This window comes from Coregonus lavaretus (genome assembly GCF_964263955.1).
Source record: "Coregonus lavaretus genome assembly, chromosome: 32".
NCBI lineage: Eukaryota > Metazoa > Chordata > Actinopteri > Salmoniformes > Salmonidae > Coregonus > Coregonus lavaretus.
In genome coordinates, this window is record NC_140019.1 from 28277498 (window position 1) to 28294313 (window position 16816).

Below are 16816 nucleotides of genomic sequence, written 5' to 3' on the forward strand. Positions count from 1 at the left end.
TTGTCTGTTTACTTCGTATGTGTATTGGGCCTCCTGTAGCTCAGTTGGTAGAGCATGGCGCTTGCAACGCCAGGGTTGTAGGTTTGATTCCCACGGGGGGCCAGTATGAAAAATGTATGCACTCACTAACTGTAAGTCGCTCTGGATAAGAGTGTCTGCTAAATTGTAAAAATGTACTTTAAAGTACTTTACACCACTGCATACAATACATTCAAAAGTCCTATCGGTAGCCTAATTTCAGATGTGTCCATGTAAACACGATTATTAGGGAAATCGTTTTTCTCGCAAAGCATGTAAACGTTTTAAACGAACTATTATATTAACCTGACTAAACCACAATAATCGCATTATTGTGTGGATGTAACAGTGCTCATTGTCACATCTAATAGCCTACTGATGCCATTAATTTGCTCATATGCCAGTCCATATATATTTTTTTATAATTCACCAATCAACAGCGTTTCTCATTGGCCTATTATATGAGAAAACAAATAAAAGGCGGAAATTATACAAAATAAAGGTGTCAGATTTTATTTTATTTCCAGAAATGGCCATGAAACTGTATTCAGTATAGGCCTACACTCTTGGAAAAAGGGTTCCAAAGGGTTATTCGGCTGTCCTCATAGGAAACCCTCTTTGGTTCCAGGTAGAACCGTTTTTGGGTCCAGGTAGCTTCTGTAGAAAGGGTTCTACCTGGAACCCAAAAGGGTTATTCTACCTAGAACCAAAAAGGGTTCTTCAAAGGGTTCTCCTATGGGGACAGCCGAAGAACCCTTTAAGGTTCTAGATATCACACTCAGAGCCATCTGAGTACGCTTTCCTCAAGCCTACATTTAGCTATTAGATGTATATAAGAATATCCATTAACCTCTAGATAGGATAAGCAAACCATTAATCGAATAAGGTATTACATCCAACCTGTAAATAAAGTAGGCTATACAAACGGCAATATAATAAGGTGACAATCAAAGTTTTTGTAGGCCACCAGAGGGCGACACATCAATTTGGCGATTTGGGGGAAAGTTACAGAGGTGATGACGCAAACAAGAGACAAATGACAACCTTAGTTGTCTTTTATCTCCAACAATTAAAAATAACAAAATAACAACTTTTTGGCATATAATCACTATAACAGACTATCTAAATGGTTGGCTCTGTATTGATATTCCTTGTCCTATTGATAAGGACAGAGAAGGGCACGCATGACTACGGAAGCCTATGTCCTCTCAGCATCACTTTGCAATAGGCTTCTTTCCGCGTAAGGACGCAAAAGCGCCCGCTCCATCATGAATGCGCACGTCTGGTGGTCAAAGGAATGCGTGCGCGCCTACTGAGTCGGTCTAAGAAAGCAGCACATTTCAAATGAGGTTGGACACCAGACGACCGTAGCCATCCATAACACTTCGTCTTCACCGACCTGAACAACTACTTTGATTAAGAAAGTACACCTTTTTTTCTTGTTTCCAAAGGAACACAGGGAAGTGAAGAAATGTTTGGGTAAAGTTCGGATACACTCTTGGCTAGTTATATTTCTGATGTCCTTTGCCTGCGCAATAATGACATTTTGAGAGGAGGGAAACAGTCATTACATTTTGAGAGGAGGGAAACAGTCATTCATCTGGACAACCGTGAGAGTTCAATCAAAGCTTCTTTTACACCTGTGACCTGATTCTGGATCGACTTTGGTTGAGGAGATTATATGCCAAATGGATGGAAATGCAAACATAAACATAAATGCAAAAGTATTCGTATGGTTGCATTAAAATCAAACGAATGATGACAATTCTAACAAATTGAACCAGTTGGGGATTCAACCGTGGAATTGTTTCAACCCGCATTCATCATGCGAATTTGTTGAATGCAAAGAAACGCAAGTGTTAAAGAATAGTGCATAGACTACTAATAAGGTGTTGTCGGGATGGTGCGCCTGCTGAACTACCTCATGCTGGGGTACCTGACCTGGAATCTACGGATATCAGACGCACAAGGAGAGTACTGCCATGGGTGGCTGGACAGTAATGGAAATGACCACGAGGGCTTTCAGTGTCCGGAGGACTTTGACACCATGGACGCAACCGTGTGCTGCGGGTCTTGCTCCCTGCGGTACTGTTGCGCGGCCGTGGACGCACGGCTGGACCAGGGAAGCTGTACCAACGACAGAGAACAGGAGAACACGGAGTTTGCAGCGCGTAAGTTTAGACTTCCAAAGCATGCAGAGCCTGGCAGGAGTGGACAAGTTAATGCACAATTAACTTCAATATAAAACATTACACTTGGGAGTGTTGTTATTATGTTACAGTCAAAGATTTCAAATGTTCAATAAAGATTTTATATAGTGAAATATTTCAATATAAAAAATTGTATCTAGACACTTTTAACGAGCCCTGTCACTCAAGAGTCATGTTTGTCACCATTCAGCCACTTCTGGTCATTGCCAGGCATGTAGCCATAGCATAATATATTTCATTATAAAACGTTTTTGTTTTCAATCGGTTTTAGTTATAGTCTATATTAACATTAAATATAACCTATAAATCCATAACCTTTTGGCCTATTTAAAAATAATAATTTAGAAGCCAAAAATGACTTAGGCTATCTATCATATAATGCAATCAAAGAAAATACAAATTAATGGTATTATCTTTCATCTATCAAGGCCTATATTTTGTTTTCATAAGCATATTGTACAAATAATCTCATTAAAATGTATGTTGTCATTTTCAAACCTAACATAAGCACTAAAAGTAACTTTTCATTGAGTTATAGCGATGTAATAGCTGTATCAAGATGCAGAAATGACAGCCTATCTTGATTTACAGAGAAACTTTGTGGGGAAATAAAGCAATAAGAAGCTCCGATTCCATGCATGTGGTGCACCTGTTTTTTGGCTTGGGCTTCATTTGACCTCAGGTTAGGTACACTGTGGGCATGCGATACACCTGGAGAGTGTCACCATACATTCCTCGAGTTACACGATATGCAAGAATAAACATTGTGTGATACTACCTCAGACCTGTGTGAAAAGAAATGGATTGAGTTTGACCACTAGGCCCTATATAAACCATGCAAAATTGTAACAATCATGCAATTTAAATTATAATTCTGCACACCAATGGCAGAATAGCCTATCCAAAGATGCCATCAGATTGTGTATTTGATACCTTAGGCTATTTCACGATACTTCACAATATTTTGGCACACCTGTGTAGCAGAGGTTATTAGCTTATAATTAAACTGAATTTAGGCATACATTTTAAAACTAATTTCACCAAATCTCAATTTAATTGGTCTCCCGAGTTGCTAAGCCCTAGCTGGCGTGGTCAATACAATTTCCTATTTTTTATGAAAATAAATCATCTTAAAATAATTTCCTTCCCTGGCGCCAATTGCCATTTTAAAGTGTAATCTGAACGTTTAATCTAAGTTTTGGAAAAATGTCTTCAGACAAAAACGCTTCTGTTAAATTATTTGAATAACCAACATTCACACTAACTGTTGAATAGTCCAATTCAGCCCTAAAACAATCAAAATCAAGACATTGACTCAACAACACCTAAGAAATAAAAGGCTAAATGATAGGTCTATTAGTGACTACACAACAGATGGTTTTGTCGGTGCATGTGGGTTACATGCAATTAAAAAAAAGTTATATAAACATGCCTTTTAACACTTTGAATACATTGTATTGACAGCCTAACGGTAGTTGCTTATTGTTATAGTAGCAAAATGTTTATTTTTTTTGCAGCACTGCTTTGCATTGTATAATTCACCTCAGTAGTCTACTTACATTCTGTTGTGTAAACGTTTACTACCAGAATGACATTAAAATGGGCTATTGAAAATAGTTAATGTAAATAAATACTGTATATTAAGGGGATTTAGGAAAGGATGAGTAAAGAGTAACATTTCACCTTTTGTCTTCAAAAATGTCCTTTCTCCTGAATCCCTTTCCATAAAAAAGGTGTACTTCTGGATTCTGTAGAAAACAGAAAGAGAACAAATTACTTAACACATGCATATCTTATTCAATCAAGATGTGTTCCCATAGGTCTGTACACATTTGCAATACAGGTTATTATGCACACTTGGTATCACACATATTTTCACTGACTCCATATAGGGTTAAGTATAAACTCCACTTCTTATTGGCCCGGTTTCCATGAGCTAAGCACAGGTCTGTAAGTGATTGATAGGTGTAAGCAATGTTACCACCCTATTACTTTCACCAATCAAAACAGTATTCAGATCTGTGATTACTGCATGGTAAAATGATGCATTTTCAAGTATTCCAACAGGTATTCAAGTATTCAAGTACAAGTATCCAAACACCTGTCCCTCCTTGCAGAGCCCATCTACGTGCCCTTCCTGATGGTGGGCTCCATCTTCGTGGCCTTCGTGGTGGTGGGCTCCCTGGTTGCTGTCTACTGCTGCACCTGCCTGCGTCCTAAGCAGCCCACCCAGCAGCCTATCCGTTTCCCCCTGCGCAGCTGCCAGGCCGAGACCATCCCCATGATCCTGACCACTGCGCCACCCAGCCTGCGCACCCCCTCGCGCCAGTCCAGCACGGCCACCACCAGCTCCAGTTCGGCCGGTGGGGGCAGCTCGGTGCGCCGCTTCTCCCTCGGAGGTCAGGGGCAGCAGCACGGGTGCTTGGTGTCAGCGTCTGCATCCTTCTCCCCCTCCACGCCCCAGCCGCTGCTGCCACCACCCCCCTACACCTCCCCCACGGCCTGCATGCCAGGCGGCTGCCAGCAACCCCATCCCCACCCCTCCGCCCACCCTCACCCCCATGCCCAGCTGCAGCTGCACCAGTCCATGCACCCACACCAACACCCACACCCGGCTCAGGGCACGGGCTTCCTGCTGCCCCAGCAGTACTTCATCCCCCTGCAGCCGGAGCCCTTGTCCGGGGCCAAGGGCTTTGCAGACTTTGGACAGAGCTGACGGGGCTCCCTGGACAATGAGGAGGGGGATTACAGGAGCACTGTGTGAGGTGAGCAGGGTCGTGTTCATGAGGCGCCAAACGGAAGAAAACGGACCGAAACAGGAAGGGACTACCTGAACCTGTCCAGTATGAGTTAGTTTAACGCTGTGAGACATTTTAAATCAGTGAATGTTACTGAACATGACCCTGGTGTGTTGTGTTGACAGACAGTCAGCGGCTAAGGGGAGGACTGCCCTGACGTGCAGTACAGTTGGCCTGTTGAATGGAGACTGGGTGACAGGACTGTGAGGTGGTGCTCAAGATAAACCACAAGAAAGCTTCCTAGTCGAGCAGAGTACATTGGTCTTGTCTAAGTCAGTGGTTCCCAAACTGTGGGGGTCGGCGGGGGGGGGGGGGGGAGACTCAGTCCGGCTTTCATCTTACTCCTGAAAGTTGTAATAGTAGAATGCACAAGGTGCAATTTCGAAATTGGATAGTGCATCATCAGTACCTCTTGTCACGTCAGTCATTGCATACCTTAGAGAGCTATTTATAACTTGTCAGAAATGTCCAGATCAACTACCCCATGTCAGCTAACGTTGTTTTAGCTAGTTTTTTAGCCCATAGATATTGTTGTAATTTTTAGTCACTCAAATATCACGAATACACATTAGACATGGGGAAAATGTGTAGAATCGCAGGAAATAAGGTTTAAAATGGCAACAAAAAAATGTATCTGCCAACAAGAGGGGTGTGAACAGTTTGTGTCATGAACAGTGCTTGTGCCCATAGATATAGACGTGGTGGGGTGGGAGATGACCCCCAGTGCTGGAAGAGGACCTGAGTGAAATGGTTTGGGAACCCTGCTCTAAGTTACAGGAATGGAATCTGCTCAGACCAGACAGGACCTGTTTATTGGTCATTGTTGTTTTCAATGGCATGCACTTTTTCTATACATCTGTATTGTAAACAAGATGATCTGTCTTCCTTTTCCTTTTGATACACTGTTTGGTTAAATGGGGATTTTCAACTGTCACAACTTTGTCACAATAACTTTTGTGGCATCAACATTATTAAGAAGTGTTCTGCAAATTTTTTGGCAAGCTGTTGGACATTTAATACAAGGGAAATCAAATGATAATTTTGACAATCACAAGCCTCTCTAAAAGAGGGGAAGGACTGACACCAAGTTGTGCAGTAGGGTGGGCAAAGCCGAAGGATGTACTGTGTACAGTGTTCACTGGTTTGATGCTCTAGACCAGGTGTGTCCCAACTTGTTATGTAGGGCTATGACACACAAATCAATAACCAATCATATTAGCCAACTCCAAATAAGAGTCCAGTATTGTATCTTGTCACCAATCCAGTATTGTGAGTATCTTGTCATGCAATGCTACAAATATAAGTAAATTAGAAAATGTTTAAAACACTCCCCAGTTTGTCAGTATTTCAGAAAAATTGAACCTACTCTTTAATAATCCAACAGTGGATGGTTGAGAATTGCTTCATTGCTCATTTATGAATACATTCTTTAGTAGTGCCAAGAGAGAATGCCAAGAGTGTGCAAAGCTGTCATCAAGTCAAAGGGTAGCTATTTGAAGAATCTCAAATATAAAATATATTCTGATTTGTTTAACACTTTTTTGGTTACTACATGATTCCATATGTGTTATTTCATAGTTTTGAGGTCTTCACTATTATTCTACAACATAGAAAATAGTAAAAATAAAGAAAAACCCTTGAATGAGTAGGTGTGTCCAAACTTTTGACTGGTAACGTATATGCAACTAAAACAGTTGGAGATCAGTCATTCGCTACCTGTCGCTCACTCTTGCGCCATACTTCACATGAGGAATGTGGCAATGAGATCAGTCATTGTCAATGCTCAATGAGCATGTCATAGCCACAGTGTTAAAAACAACTGGTCCCAGAAATAGGGAAAAGTTTTGGGTTGCACGAGCAGGTATGGCAAGTCCACAAAGACTGCTCTGTTCCCTAGTAATTTAAGCGTGAAATCGACTTGGCAATCACTGTCCTATTATGGCAGATAAGATAGAATAGTTAATAAAGCGGATAGTGTTTGGGGCTAGATTCTGAACCTGCCAAACAAAGGAAAAATGACAGCAACACCCAATGACCAATGCAAGTTGTTGCTGTCATTTCTCATTTTTTTGGAAGGCTCAGAATCAACAATGTTTAGCTAGACAAGCACCCCAGTCCAATAGAAACCGTTGGTAACACAGGCAGACCTGTATACTACTGTTTGTAGCTATTCTTGCTGTAGTTGCTCAGATGTCGCCACAATAGTTTTCCTATATTATTAAGGGTCTTGTTATTAAGGTTTATGACCTCTGGTCATAAAAACGCTTGAACTCACCGTCTTTCAGATACTGTATTTTAGAGGTATCATACTGCTCCGAATCATTTTATAACTCAAAGAAAATACTTCACAGATTTCCACTTTTTTAAAGTTACATTGACAGTAATACAAGTATTCTTGTATGAATACTTTAGCAAGGGTACACCTGGTTGGGAAAAGATGGCTTTTGTGAACTAACGACAAAAGAGAAACTACCCATTCCCAAGTGGGGCAGATGGCTGGACACTGGACAGATCACACAAGTCCATCTAGGTTGGTTTTGTTATACAGATAGTGGATACTTTGTCAATAACAGAGACAAATTATTGTAATTATAACGGAAGGGATATCCTACCGCACGGCCGCACAGTAAACCTCAGATGACCAGTCATCAGGGAATACAACAGGAGAGGGTCAGCTAAATCATAAACGATAACCATAATGATGACATTTGTTTGTCACACATGGAAGGGACCGTCTCCCCTGCCCTTTCCTGTTTAGGTTCTCAGCGCTCTGTTTGCTGCCACAACTAGCTGCCTCCCCTCATTTTTGGACAGTTAGAAAGTCCTAAATGAGGGATGGCACCTTATCCCAACATAGTGCACTACTTTTGACCAGAGTAGTACACTACATAAAGAATAGGGTGCCATTTGGGACGCAGACAGATTCCCATAGATATTGTGATAGTGGAATATTTCACTTCTGTGATGGTAGATGATGACAAAGGTTGGTTTCCATGTTTGTAAAGTTGATTTTAATAGTAGTCCTTTATGGCAGTAAAAGACAGAACACTTAAAAGTTTGCAGTCCCAACATGCAGAACAATCATTAAATGAAAGACTTAAAAATAAACGATATTCAAACAAATTGAAAAGTGCATTTTTTTCTGTAAAGTGACCAACACTTGAGGGAGAATCAAAGTAGTACAATAAACACGTAACCGGAGAAGGTTTTTAGTCCACTCATGCAGCCCACAACTTTCACAGACAAAAAGCAACAATCCAAGCCTTCCACGACCACTTTCACATCAGAAGACTCACATTCAGCATTTTGGAATTGTGACAGCAGTTGACATCTAATCAATCGAAACAGTATAGCGTAACAAATACATTTTTACTGATACCCTCACTTAAATCCAGGAAGAAACACAAAAAGGTTTATTGTAAAGTAGAGGTACACTGCATGAGAGAGAAAAAACTAAACAAGTTACAAACTTGTACACCCAGAGAAAATACACTGAAACCAATAACCAGATAATACCAAAATATCCACTATTGGAAAGGTAACAGAGTGCATTGTGCAACATGTCCTGTCAAGCGAGAGCCTTCGCGTCAGAACCCAGGACCCCCAGGGCTGAGGTCTGGCCATACACAGAGGGTCATACAGCAGCAGACAGTACACCATCATTATACCTGGAGTCATGCAGACAGACCAGAGGAGCAAGCGGCACCACACACACAGTCAGTCAGTCAGTCACCCACACACAGATCCTCAAACATATACAAAAACACAGTCAAAGAATGCAAAAGGAGACTGGAGGTTCCAAGGGCTCCCAGTCTCACACAAATGACACAGACATGCGTATGTAGAAGTTACCCACAGTAGAAGAGGTTACACACACACACACACACACACACACACACATGCACATGCAGACGGCAGATTAACACACACACACACACAGCCAGTCTGGAAACCGATCTCCCATAGGGAGAAGAGAACAAACACAGTTAATTAAGAAATAAACAAAGCAGGTATTATAATGACAATAATAACAACGAGACATTTAAGAAATATATTTTTCTTCATTCATTTGGGCATTCTTTTGTTTGTCTGAGAGAAAAAAATGAAAAACATATGGACAATTATTCATTACAAAGCCGGTCAATGCAAAATTCGTACTTCTCCAATATAAAAATACAAATTCTCAAAATAACTATAGAGAAAGAAGTTTTGATACTGTGTGGAGTTTCCTGGCAAATTTCCTCTCTCCCTTAAGCTAATGGCACTTATGTTAGAAGGATAAACTCTCCATTCTAAGGGAAAATACGTTTGTGAAAGAAGAGCCGCCACTGTAAGCATACGGAAATTCAACAAGATCGTCATCCAGCCACCCCCAAAATACTGGGTAGAAAGAAAGTAACAATGGAGCCGTGATTTTATATGTGCCACTTTACTTTTTACCACATTGTGAACTGGAGAGCAATACATGGGGGACAATGAGCTCATCTTGCCAATTAGTGGGTAGAGCACTGTTCTAAACTAGCTAGCTAGGATATCTTATGTATTCTATCAGGGAAAAAGTTGAGTTAGGCACCATTGTGATTGTTGCAGCCGAGTAATGTGTGGAATGCAATTTCTTGTATAGAGCAATCGAAGTGCTGTATTAAAATGGTGGAAATTGGATGAGTTGAAGGACGCTATCATTAAAAAGACAACTAAATTTGGGCACGATAACTACATAATTCTAAAATAAAAACATTTAGAGGAAAAACAAACAAGTATGGCTGAAGGCATGAACAAATGTAAGGCCTTTTTATACAGTAGAAGTGCACAAAATAACAACAAAACAACAAAATGTCTGTTCTGAAGTGGTCCGTTCAGAGCTGGAATAGACTCAGGAGTGTCAATATTCTTGGTTGAGATTTTTTTTTTTATCGAAGCTATAGCCGACTTGAAAGAGATTGCATTTACAACTGCTATTTCGCAAAAACAAATCTGGATTATTCTGTCACCAATCGGAATACACATACAACATTTGTAACGATTCTGGAGCAAACTATATATATTTTTTGCTCCACATATTTTTTTCTATCAATAGGAATGGAGGAGACATTAAGAAGTGAAACCACTTCATTAGATAGAGCAAGAACAGAGAAACTTCAGACCAGACTGCTAAAAATGCAAGCACAGTGCTCATGTCTGCTGGACACACAATCACTGCAGTGAATACTTTTTGAACACTTTTTTGTTCCTATTTTTTTTTCCCTTTTTGAAGTACAATACATCCCTCTGTCTTTTCCTTTATCATGTCCAATATCCTGCGATGCTCGGGCTGGGGTCATCCGGAGACTTCCCCGTCAGGTTCAAATCACCGTTGGAAACGGCTGTGGCTCTTAATAGGCCGGCCGGGCGGAGAGGGGCGTGGTTTCACCACTCGTTGGTCCGCTGTTTGGTGGTGTCGTACGCCCGGACCTCCGACTGGGAGACCACTCCGTTCTCGTCTTGAGAGAAGGCGTAGCCGTCTGCAAGCAGGACAGATGGACAGAGTCAGAAATGATGGCTGACGTTCAAATTCTAACCGTGATTAGAAACAAACAAACTTAGCTTGAACTAAACCATTTAGAAACAAAAGCAGAAAACTCATAAAAAAATGTTTTTAACTGAATAAAAATAGATTAAAGAATTGCTTTCAAAATAAACCCAGAATGAAGTTATAAAATGACATTGACTGAAAATACAATTTTCAAGCTCCTCAAGAAGCTTGACCAGTGCTAAGCGAGGGAGGGGCAGTCATGTTACCTGACACCTCCTCTCTTTACTTAGCTATACAGCCACTACCTACAACTACGGGAGTTCTTATCCTAACCTTTGACCCCCTAACTCACCTTTAGGTCTCAAATGATTCAGTCACTACCTGCAGGCCAGCAGATGAGTTCAAAAGGCCCGGTGAGAGGAGTGCATTGTGGGAATAATATCGCAACATTTAATGAATCGTTATATCTGTAACTACCACTAACACAGGTCACAGCACACAGGGGAGGAGAGGTGGGTACATAGAGGGCTTTTCACACTATTGAGCTGAACCTAACCAAACCAAGCTGTACTAAGATGACCTGGTTACACATCCACCATAGTTGCTGAAAGCCTGCTGAAAAGGACAATGTGTTTCGGATCGGCACGATACTGTGAAAAGGGCATAGGGTGGGTTTCTAATAGGGATCGGGGGTTTGGTTTCTCTACAGGTAAGAACGTCAAAATAAAAAGGGGTCACACAAGAACGATCCCTTCCCCACCTACGAGACAAACAAAAACATAAAAAACGATCAGCGAAAGAAACAGATAAGAACAAACATAAATAAATCTAATCCAAAATAAAACCCATCTGTGTTGCCTTATAGCTTCAATCTAGACTACTATGCCTACGAGATTTGTATTAGACGGGACGTGACTGTCCATTAGGGTGCGTCATCAAAAGCACCTTATTCTCTATATAGTGCACTACATTTGATGAAAGCCCTATGGGCCCTGGTCAAAAGTAGTGCACTGTAAAGGGTGCCATTTGGGACACACATAAAGTGTTTGGGGGGGTTGTATTAGCAGGCGGAGGGACACCAACGGGGAACAGTTGGATGCTTTTATGTTACTTAATGAGGTTAACGACAGGATCATGTATGTGGTTGTCATGTATTTGGCTAATGTGGAACATGCTTATCGAATTATAAAGAGCAGTGGGATCAGCAGAGTATTAGCACTTCTCCAACGCTGAGGCTGCATCCCAAATGGCACCCTATTCCCTATGCAGTGCACTACTTTTGACCAGGGCCCATAGGGTGTCATTTAAGACACAACCGGAGTCCCCTTTGAAGCTACAGTATGTATGGAATCCCCATAGCATGGAACTATGTATCCACATAGGAACTACACTCAATTCAAAATGACTGTCTTGGGGTGTTGGACCAGTGCTGATACTGAGAGAAAATGGGTCTCTTTCGCTGAGAAAAACAGCATAAGGCTTGTCTTCAGGTCAGTGTATGAGGTGTGTGTGACTTACGTAGCAGGTTCTGCTGCATGGAGTCCGATCGGTACAGACTGACTGTGCTCTTCTTGAAGACGTTCTTCAGGAGCTGTGCCCTCTCCGTCAGACTGCAAAGACACACACACACAGAGAGAGAGAGAGAGAGAGAGAGAGAGAGAGAGAGAGAGAGAGAGAGAGAGAGAGAGAGAGAGAGAGAGAGAGAGAGAGAGAGAGAGAGAGAGAGAGAGAGAGAGAGAGAGAGAGAGAGAGAGTGAAAGAGGAAGAGAAAGAGAGTGAAAGAGAGAGAGAGAGAGAGAGACAGAGAGAGTGAGTGAGCGCCACGCTGAGCCCTTCAGCCAGATTTAACCACCCATACATCAAGCCCTCACTCTCTCCCAGTACAGTTCTCCACAAGACAGAGGAGAGCGACCAGCTAACTGCACTTCCTGCTGAGGAGAGACCAGGCATTGGGGAGAGGAGGAAGGGATGGATTCTGTGTGTGAGTGAGTGAGTGAGTGAGTGAGTGAGTGAGTGAGTGAGTGAGAGAGAATTAATGTGTGGTGTGCGTGTGAGAAAGGAACTGAGTGTGTGCATCTCCATGCATCTGCTCCAGGGCCAGGTTCCTAGCCTGCTGGGTCTGGGCCTGTGGCCAGATGGTGGAGATCACTTTCAGCCGGCAGGAGATTTCACACCGATCTGATCCATGCTAATGCACTCCACAGGCCTTCGATGGGACCCGGCTAACTGATCGCTATGTCCCAAATGGCACCCATTTCCCTATGGGCCCTGTTCAATAGTGCACTATATAAGGAATAGGGTGCCATTTGGGACATAACCCACCTCTGGGAGTTCAGCTCAAGATGCATGGCTTTAATAAGCTGGAGGCGCTACAGTACACTACAGTACACTACAGTCTCTCGCTACACACTTTCAGAGGGAGAGAGTAATGTTCCAAGCATGGGTTATCCTGGATGGATGGCCCAGAGCAGAATTCAAAGAGTAGAGGTAAGAGTGAACTGTATAGTGTACAGTAGGCAGCACATGATTACACCATACCTACTAAAAATAGGGAAGCCAAAGGAAATATGATTTAATCCTCAGGGGGAAAATATACATGTATAATTAAAAAAAAAGTTATACACTGTATGACACTAAGACAAGTGTTGTACATGGGTTGTAAGAAGTAATAGAAAGAGTATTTGTGAATTCATGATATGGAGAAATGTCATTAATATGTATAAGGGTCTTGTGTATTAGGAAGGATACATCCTAACCTACAAACAAAGCATTTGCAAGACTGCATCCCAAATAGCACCCTATTCCCTATATAGCATACTACTTTCGACCAGTGCACTTTATAGGGAATAGGTTGCCATTTGGGATGCATTTATGGAAAAGGAGGAAGGTGAGAAAAGCGTGTGAGACGGTCCAGTACCTCTTCCCATGCACCAGGGCTCCGGGGTCCTTGGACAAGGCTTCCAGTTCCTGCACCTCATCCACCAGGGTCTTAAAGCACACCTTCTTCACACTGTGGCTCAAAAGGAACAGACGTCACCAACAGGCATTCACAACCACAGCATTAAATACATCACTATTCCTTATATTATTATACAGTAGTATTATATTGTATCTCGATGTAACACACCATCCCAAATCAGTCCAAGAGGCTTTTCTCAAAAGTTTACATGCAATCTGAATTAATTCTGCATATCATCTATAAATCAGGCGAGGTAGATGTCCGGTAAATAAAACCACTATTAGCTTTAGTTGCCAGTTCAATCTGCTGTAAGTTTGATTCCTCTGGCTTTCCCAGGACTATGAGGCTGATTCAGAGTTGAGATACCTAAACTAAGTCTCCCATTGACCTCAATTAATGATGTAAGTCTGAATGGTCCACACTTACATAAACTCTGAATCGGTCGATATTAGAATAAATCTCTTGCTATAAATCAAATAACTATAAAATATTACACTGCATGTTATTTATTGGTGGTCTAAGGAGTTTCTCAATACATTTCTCAGAGAGCAGAATCTGCAACAACAAAATATACCGGTAACTATAAATGTTACACCTGCATGTCTGAGACCTCTTTAGTATTTATGATTTTCCGATTTTTTTTAGATTTTTAGCTTGCAGGCAGACACTAGAATAAGTTTCTGAGTGACAGAGTGAGGGCTTTGTTGTGTTTTTTGTGGGACTTGGAAAAAATGCCTGGCACGTAAAATAAAGTTATTAACCGATTCCCTTTTTTTTTGTTTTTACGTGCCAGGTATTTGTACCCCCTTTTTCTCCCCAGTTTCGTGGTATCCAATTGGTAGTTACAGTCTTGTCCCATCGCTGCAACTCCCGTACGGACTCGGGAGAGGTGAAGGTTGAGAGCCGTGCATCCTACGAAACACAACCCAACCGAGCCGCACTGCTTCTTGAAACAATGCCCGCTTAACGCGGAAGCCAGCCGCACCAATGTGTCGGAGGAAACACCGTGTCAGTGTGCACTGCGCCAGGCCCGCCACAGGAGTCGCTAGTGTACGATGGGACAAGAACATCCCTGCCGGCCAAACCCTCCCCTAACCTGGACGACGCTGGGCCAATTGTGCGCTGCCCCATGGGTCTCCCAGTCGCGGCCGGCTGCGACAGAGCCTGGACTCGAACCAGGATCTTTAGTGGCACAGCTAGCACTGCGATGCAGTGCCTTAGACCACTGCGCCACTCGGGAGGCCCCGGTTCCCATGTTTTTAAAATAACGGTTCTGTTTCAGAACACTAAGGATCACTTTCGTTTGCGGTTCTGATTCTGTTCCTCGAAAAACAGTATTTTTCCGGATCTGTTCCCTGAACCGGTTCCGACCCCTGCACCACAGAGATCCTATAAATTACTTCTATATGTAATTGTATATTCTAAATGTATTTATATATGTAAATGTCAGACTGCATGTGATCTAAGGAATTTCCAGAGAGCAGGACATGTAGAGGGGGTGGTGGTGATGAGTGGTGGGGAACTCACACTTTGTAGGCCACGTCAAAGACCAGGGAGGTGATAGGGATGAATATCAGGCCCATCCAGAAGACTCCCGAACTGAACATCATGTCCGCCTGAGACACGCACAGAAAAACAGGAACACATTCCTTAGGTGATTGCAGACAAAACAGGGATCACTAGGTGAAGCAGTAAATGGTCAGTTTGCTTTAGGCATTCTTGTTACATCTTTTATAACAACAACCAAATCACCCACAATAAACAAATGAATAGGTGAAAATAATTAAATGATGGGTAAACCCAGTTTGACCATACATGGTAATCCACCGTGACTAAATTAGATGATGTTGTTTGTGTTTTAATTATGATCCTGAGAACCCCTGGGGCTAAGGAAGAAGCTTTGGCAGTTAGTTACTGTGATGTTCTTTACTATGGTTGTTAGTTACTGAGGCGTTCTTTACTAGGGTTGTTAGTTACTGTGGCGTTCTTTACTATGGTTGTTAGTTACTGTGGCATTCTTTACTAGGGTAGGTAGTTACTGTGGCGTTCTTTACTAGGGTTGTTAGTTACTGAGGCGTTCTTTACTATGGTTGTTAGTTACTGTGATGTTCTTTACTATGGTAGTTAGTTACTGTGGCATTCTTTACTATGGTTGTTAGTTACTGTGGCATTCTTTACTAGGGTAGGTAGTTACTGTGGCGTTCTTTACTAGGGTTGTTAGTTACTGTGGCGTTCTTTACTATGGTTGTTAGTTACTGTGGCGTTCTTTACTATGGTAGTTAGTTACTGTGGCGTTTTTTACTATGGTAGTTAGTTACTGTGGCGTTCTTTACTAGGGTAATTAGTTACTGTGGCGTTCTTTACTAGGGTAATGCGTTACTGTGGTGTTCTTTACTAGGGTAGTTAGTTACTGTGGTGTTCTTTACTAGGGTAATTAGTTACTGTGGCGTTCTTTACTAGGGTAATTAGTTACTGTGGCGTTCTTTACTAGGGTAATTAGTTACTGTGGCGTTCTTTACTAGGGTAATAAGTTACTGTGGCATTCTTTACTAGGGTTGTTAGTTACTGTGGCGTTCTTTACTAGGGTTGTTAGTTACTGTGGTGTTCTTTACTAGGGTAATTAGTTACTGTGGCGTTCTTTACTAGGGTAATTAGTTACTGTGGCGTTCTTTACTAGGGTAATTAGTTACTGTGGCGTTCTTTACTAGGGTAATTCGTTACTGTGGTGTTCTTTACTAGGGTAGTTAGTTACTGTGGTGTTCTTTACTAGGGTAATTAGTTACTGTGGCGTTCTTTACTAGGGTAATTAGTTACTGTGGCGTTCTTTACTAGGGTAATTAGTTACTGTGGCGTTCTTTACTAGGGTAATAAGTTACTGTGGCATTCTTTACTAGGGTTGTTAGTTACTGTGGCGTTCTTTACTAGGGTTGTTAGTTACTGTGGTGTTCTTTACTAGGGTAGTTAGTTACTGTGGTGTTCTTTACTAGGGTAGTTAGTTACTGTGGCGTTCTTTACTAGGGTAATTAGTTACTGTGGCGTTCTTTACTAGGGTAATTCGTTACTGTGGTGTTCTTTACTAGGGTAGTTAGTTACTGTGGTGTTCTTTACTAGGGTAATTAGTTACTGTGGCGTTCTTTACTAGGGTAATTAGTTACTGTGGCGTTCTTTACTAGGGTAATTAGTTACTGTGGCGTTCTTTACTAGGGTAATAAGTTACTGTGGCATTCTTTACTAGGGTTGTTAGTTACTGTGGCGTTCTTTACTAGGGTTGTTAGTTACTGTGGTGTTCTTTACTAGGGTAGTTAGTTACTGTGGTGTT

The 16816-nt window shown here is 41.8% G+C and overlaps 2 protein-coding genes across 3 annotated transcripts in view; one reads left to right on the plus strand and one right to left on the minus strand.

The window, feature by feature from the left end:
- Window positions 1-1918: 1918 nt before the first annotated feature.
- LOC311107992 (protein shisa-3 homolog) lies at window positions 1919-4944 on the plus strand (the record flags this gene model as incomplete). Its single annotated transcript, XM_084150625.1, has 2 exons — window positions 1919-2189; window positions 4346-4944. The coding sequence occupies 2 exons, from the start codon at window positions 1919-1921 to the stop codon at window positions 4942-4944; spliced, it is 870 nt and encodes a 289-aa protein (XP_084006751.1).
- A 3073-nt stretch (window positions 4945-8017) lies between these two features.
- atp8a1 (ATPase phospholipid transporting 8A1) overlaps window positions 8018-16816 on the minus strand; it is a 182245-nt gene continuing 173446 nt past the window's right edge. For both annotated transcript variants that reach the window (XM_084150005.1, XM_084150006.1), the window contains exons 33-36: window positions 15025-15113; window positions 13456-13548; window positions 12057-12148; window positions 8018-10527 (exon numbers count right to left, since the gene is read on the minus strand). In XM_084150005.1, coding sequence (XP_084006131.1) covers window positions 10433-10527; window positions 12057-12148; window positions 13456-13548; window positions 15025-15113 — 369 coding nt within the window. In that variant the 3' untranslated portion in view covers window positions 8018-10432. The remainder of the gene's footprint in view (window positions 10528-12056; window positions 12149-13455; window positions 13549-15024; window positions 15114-16816) is intronic.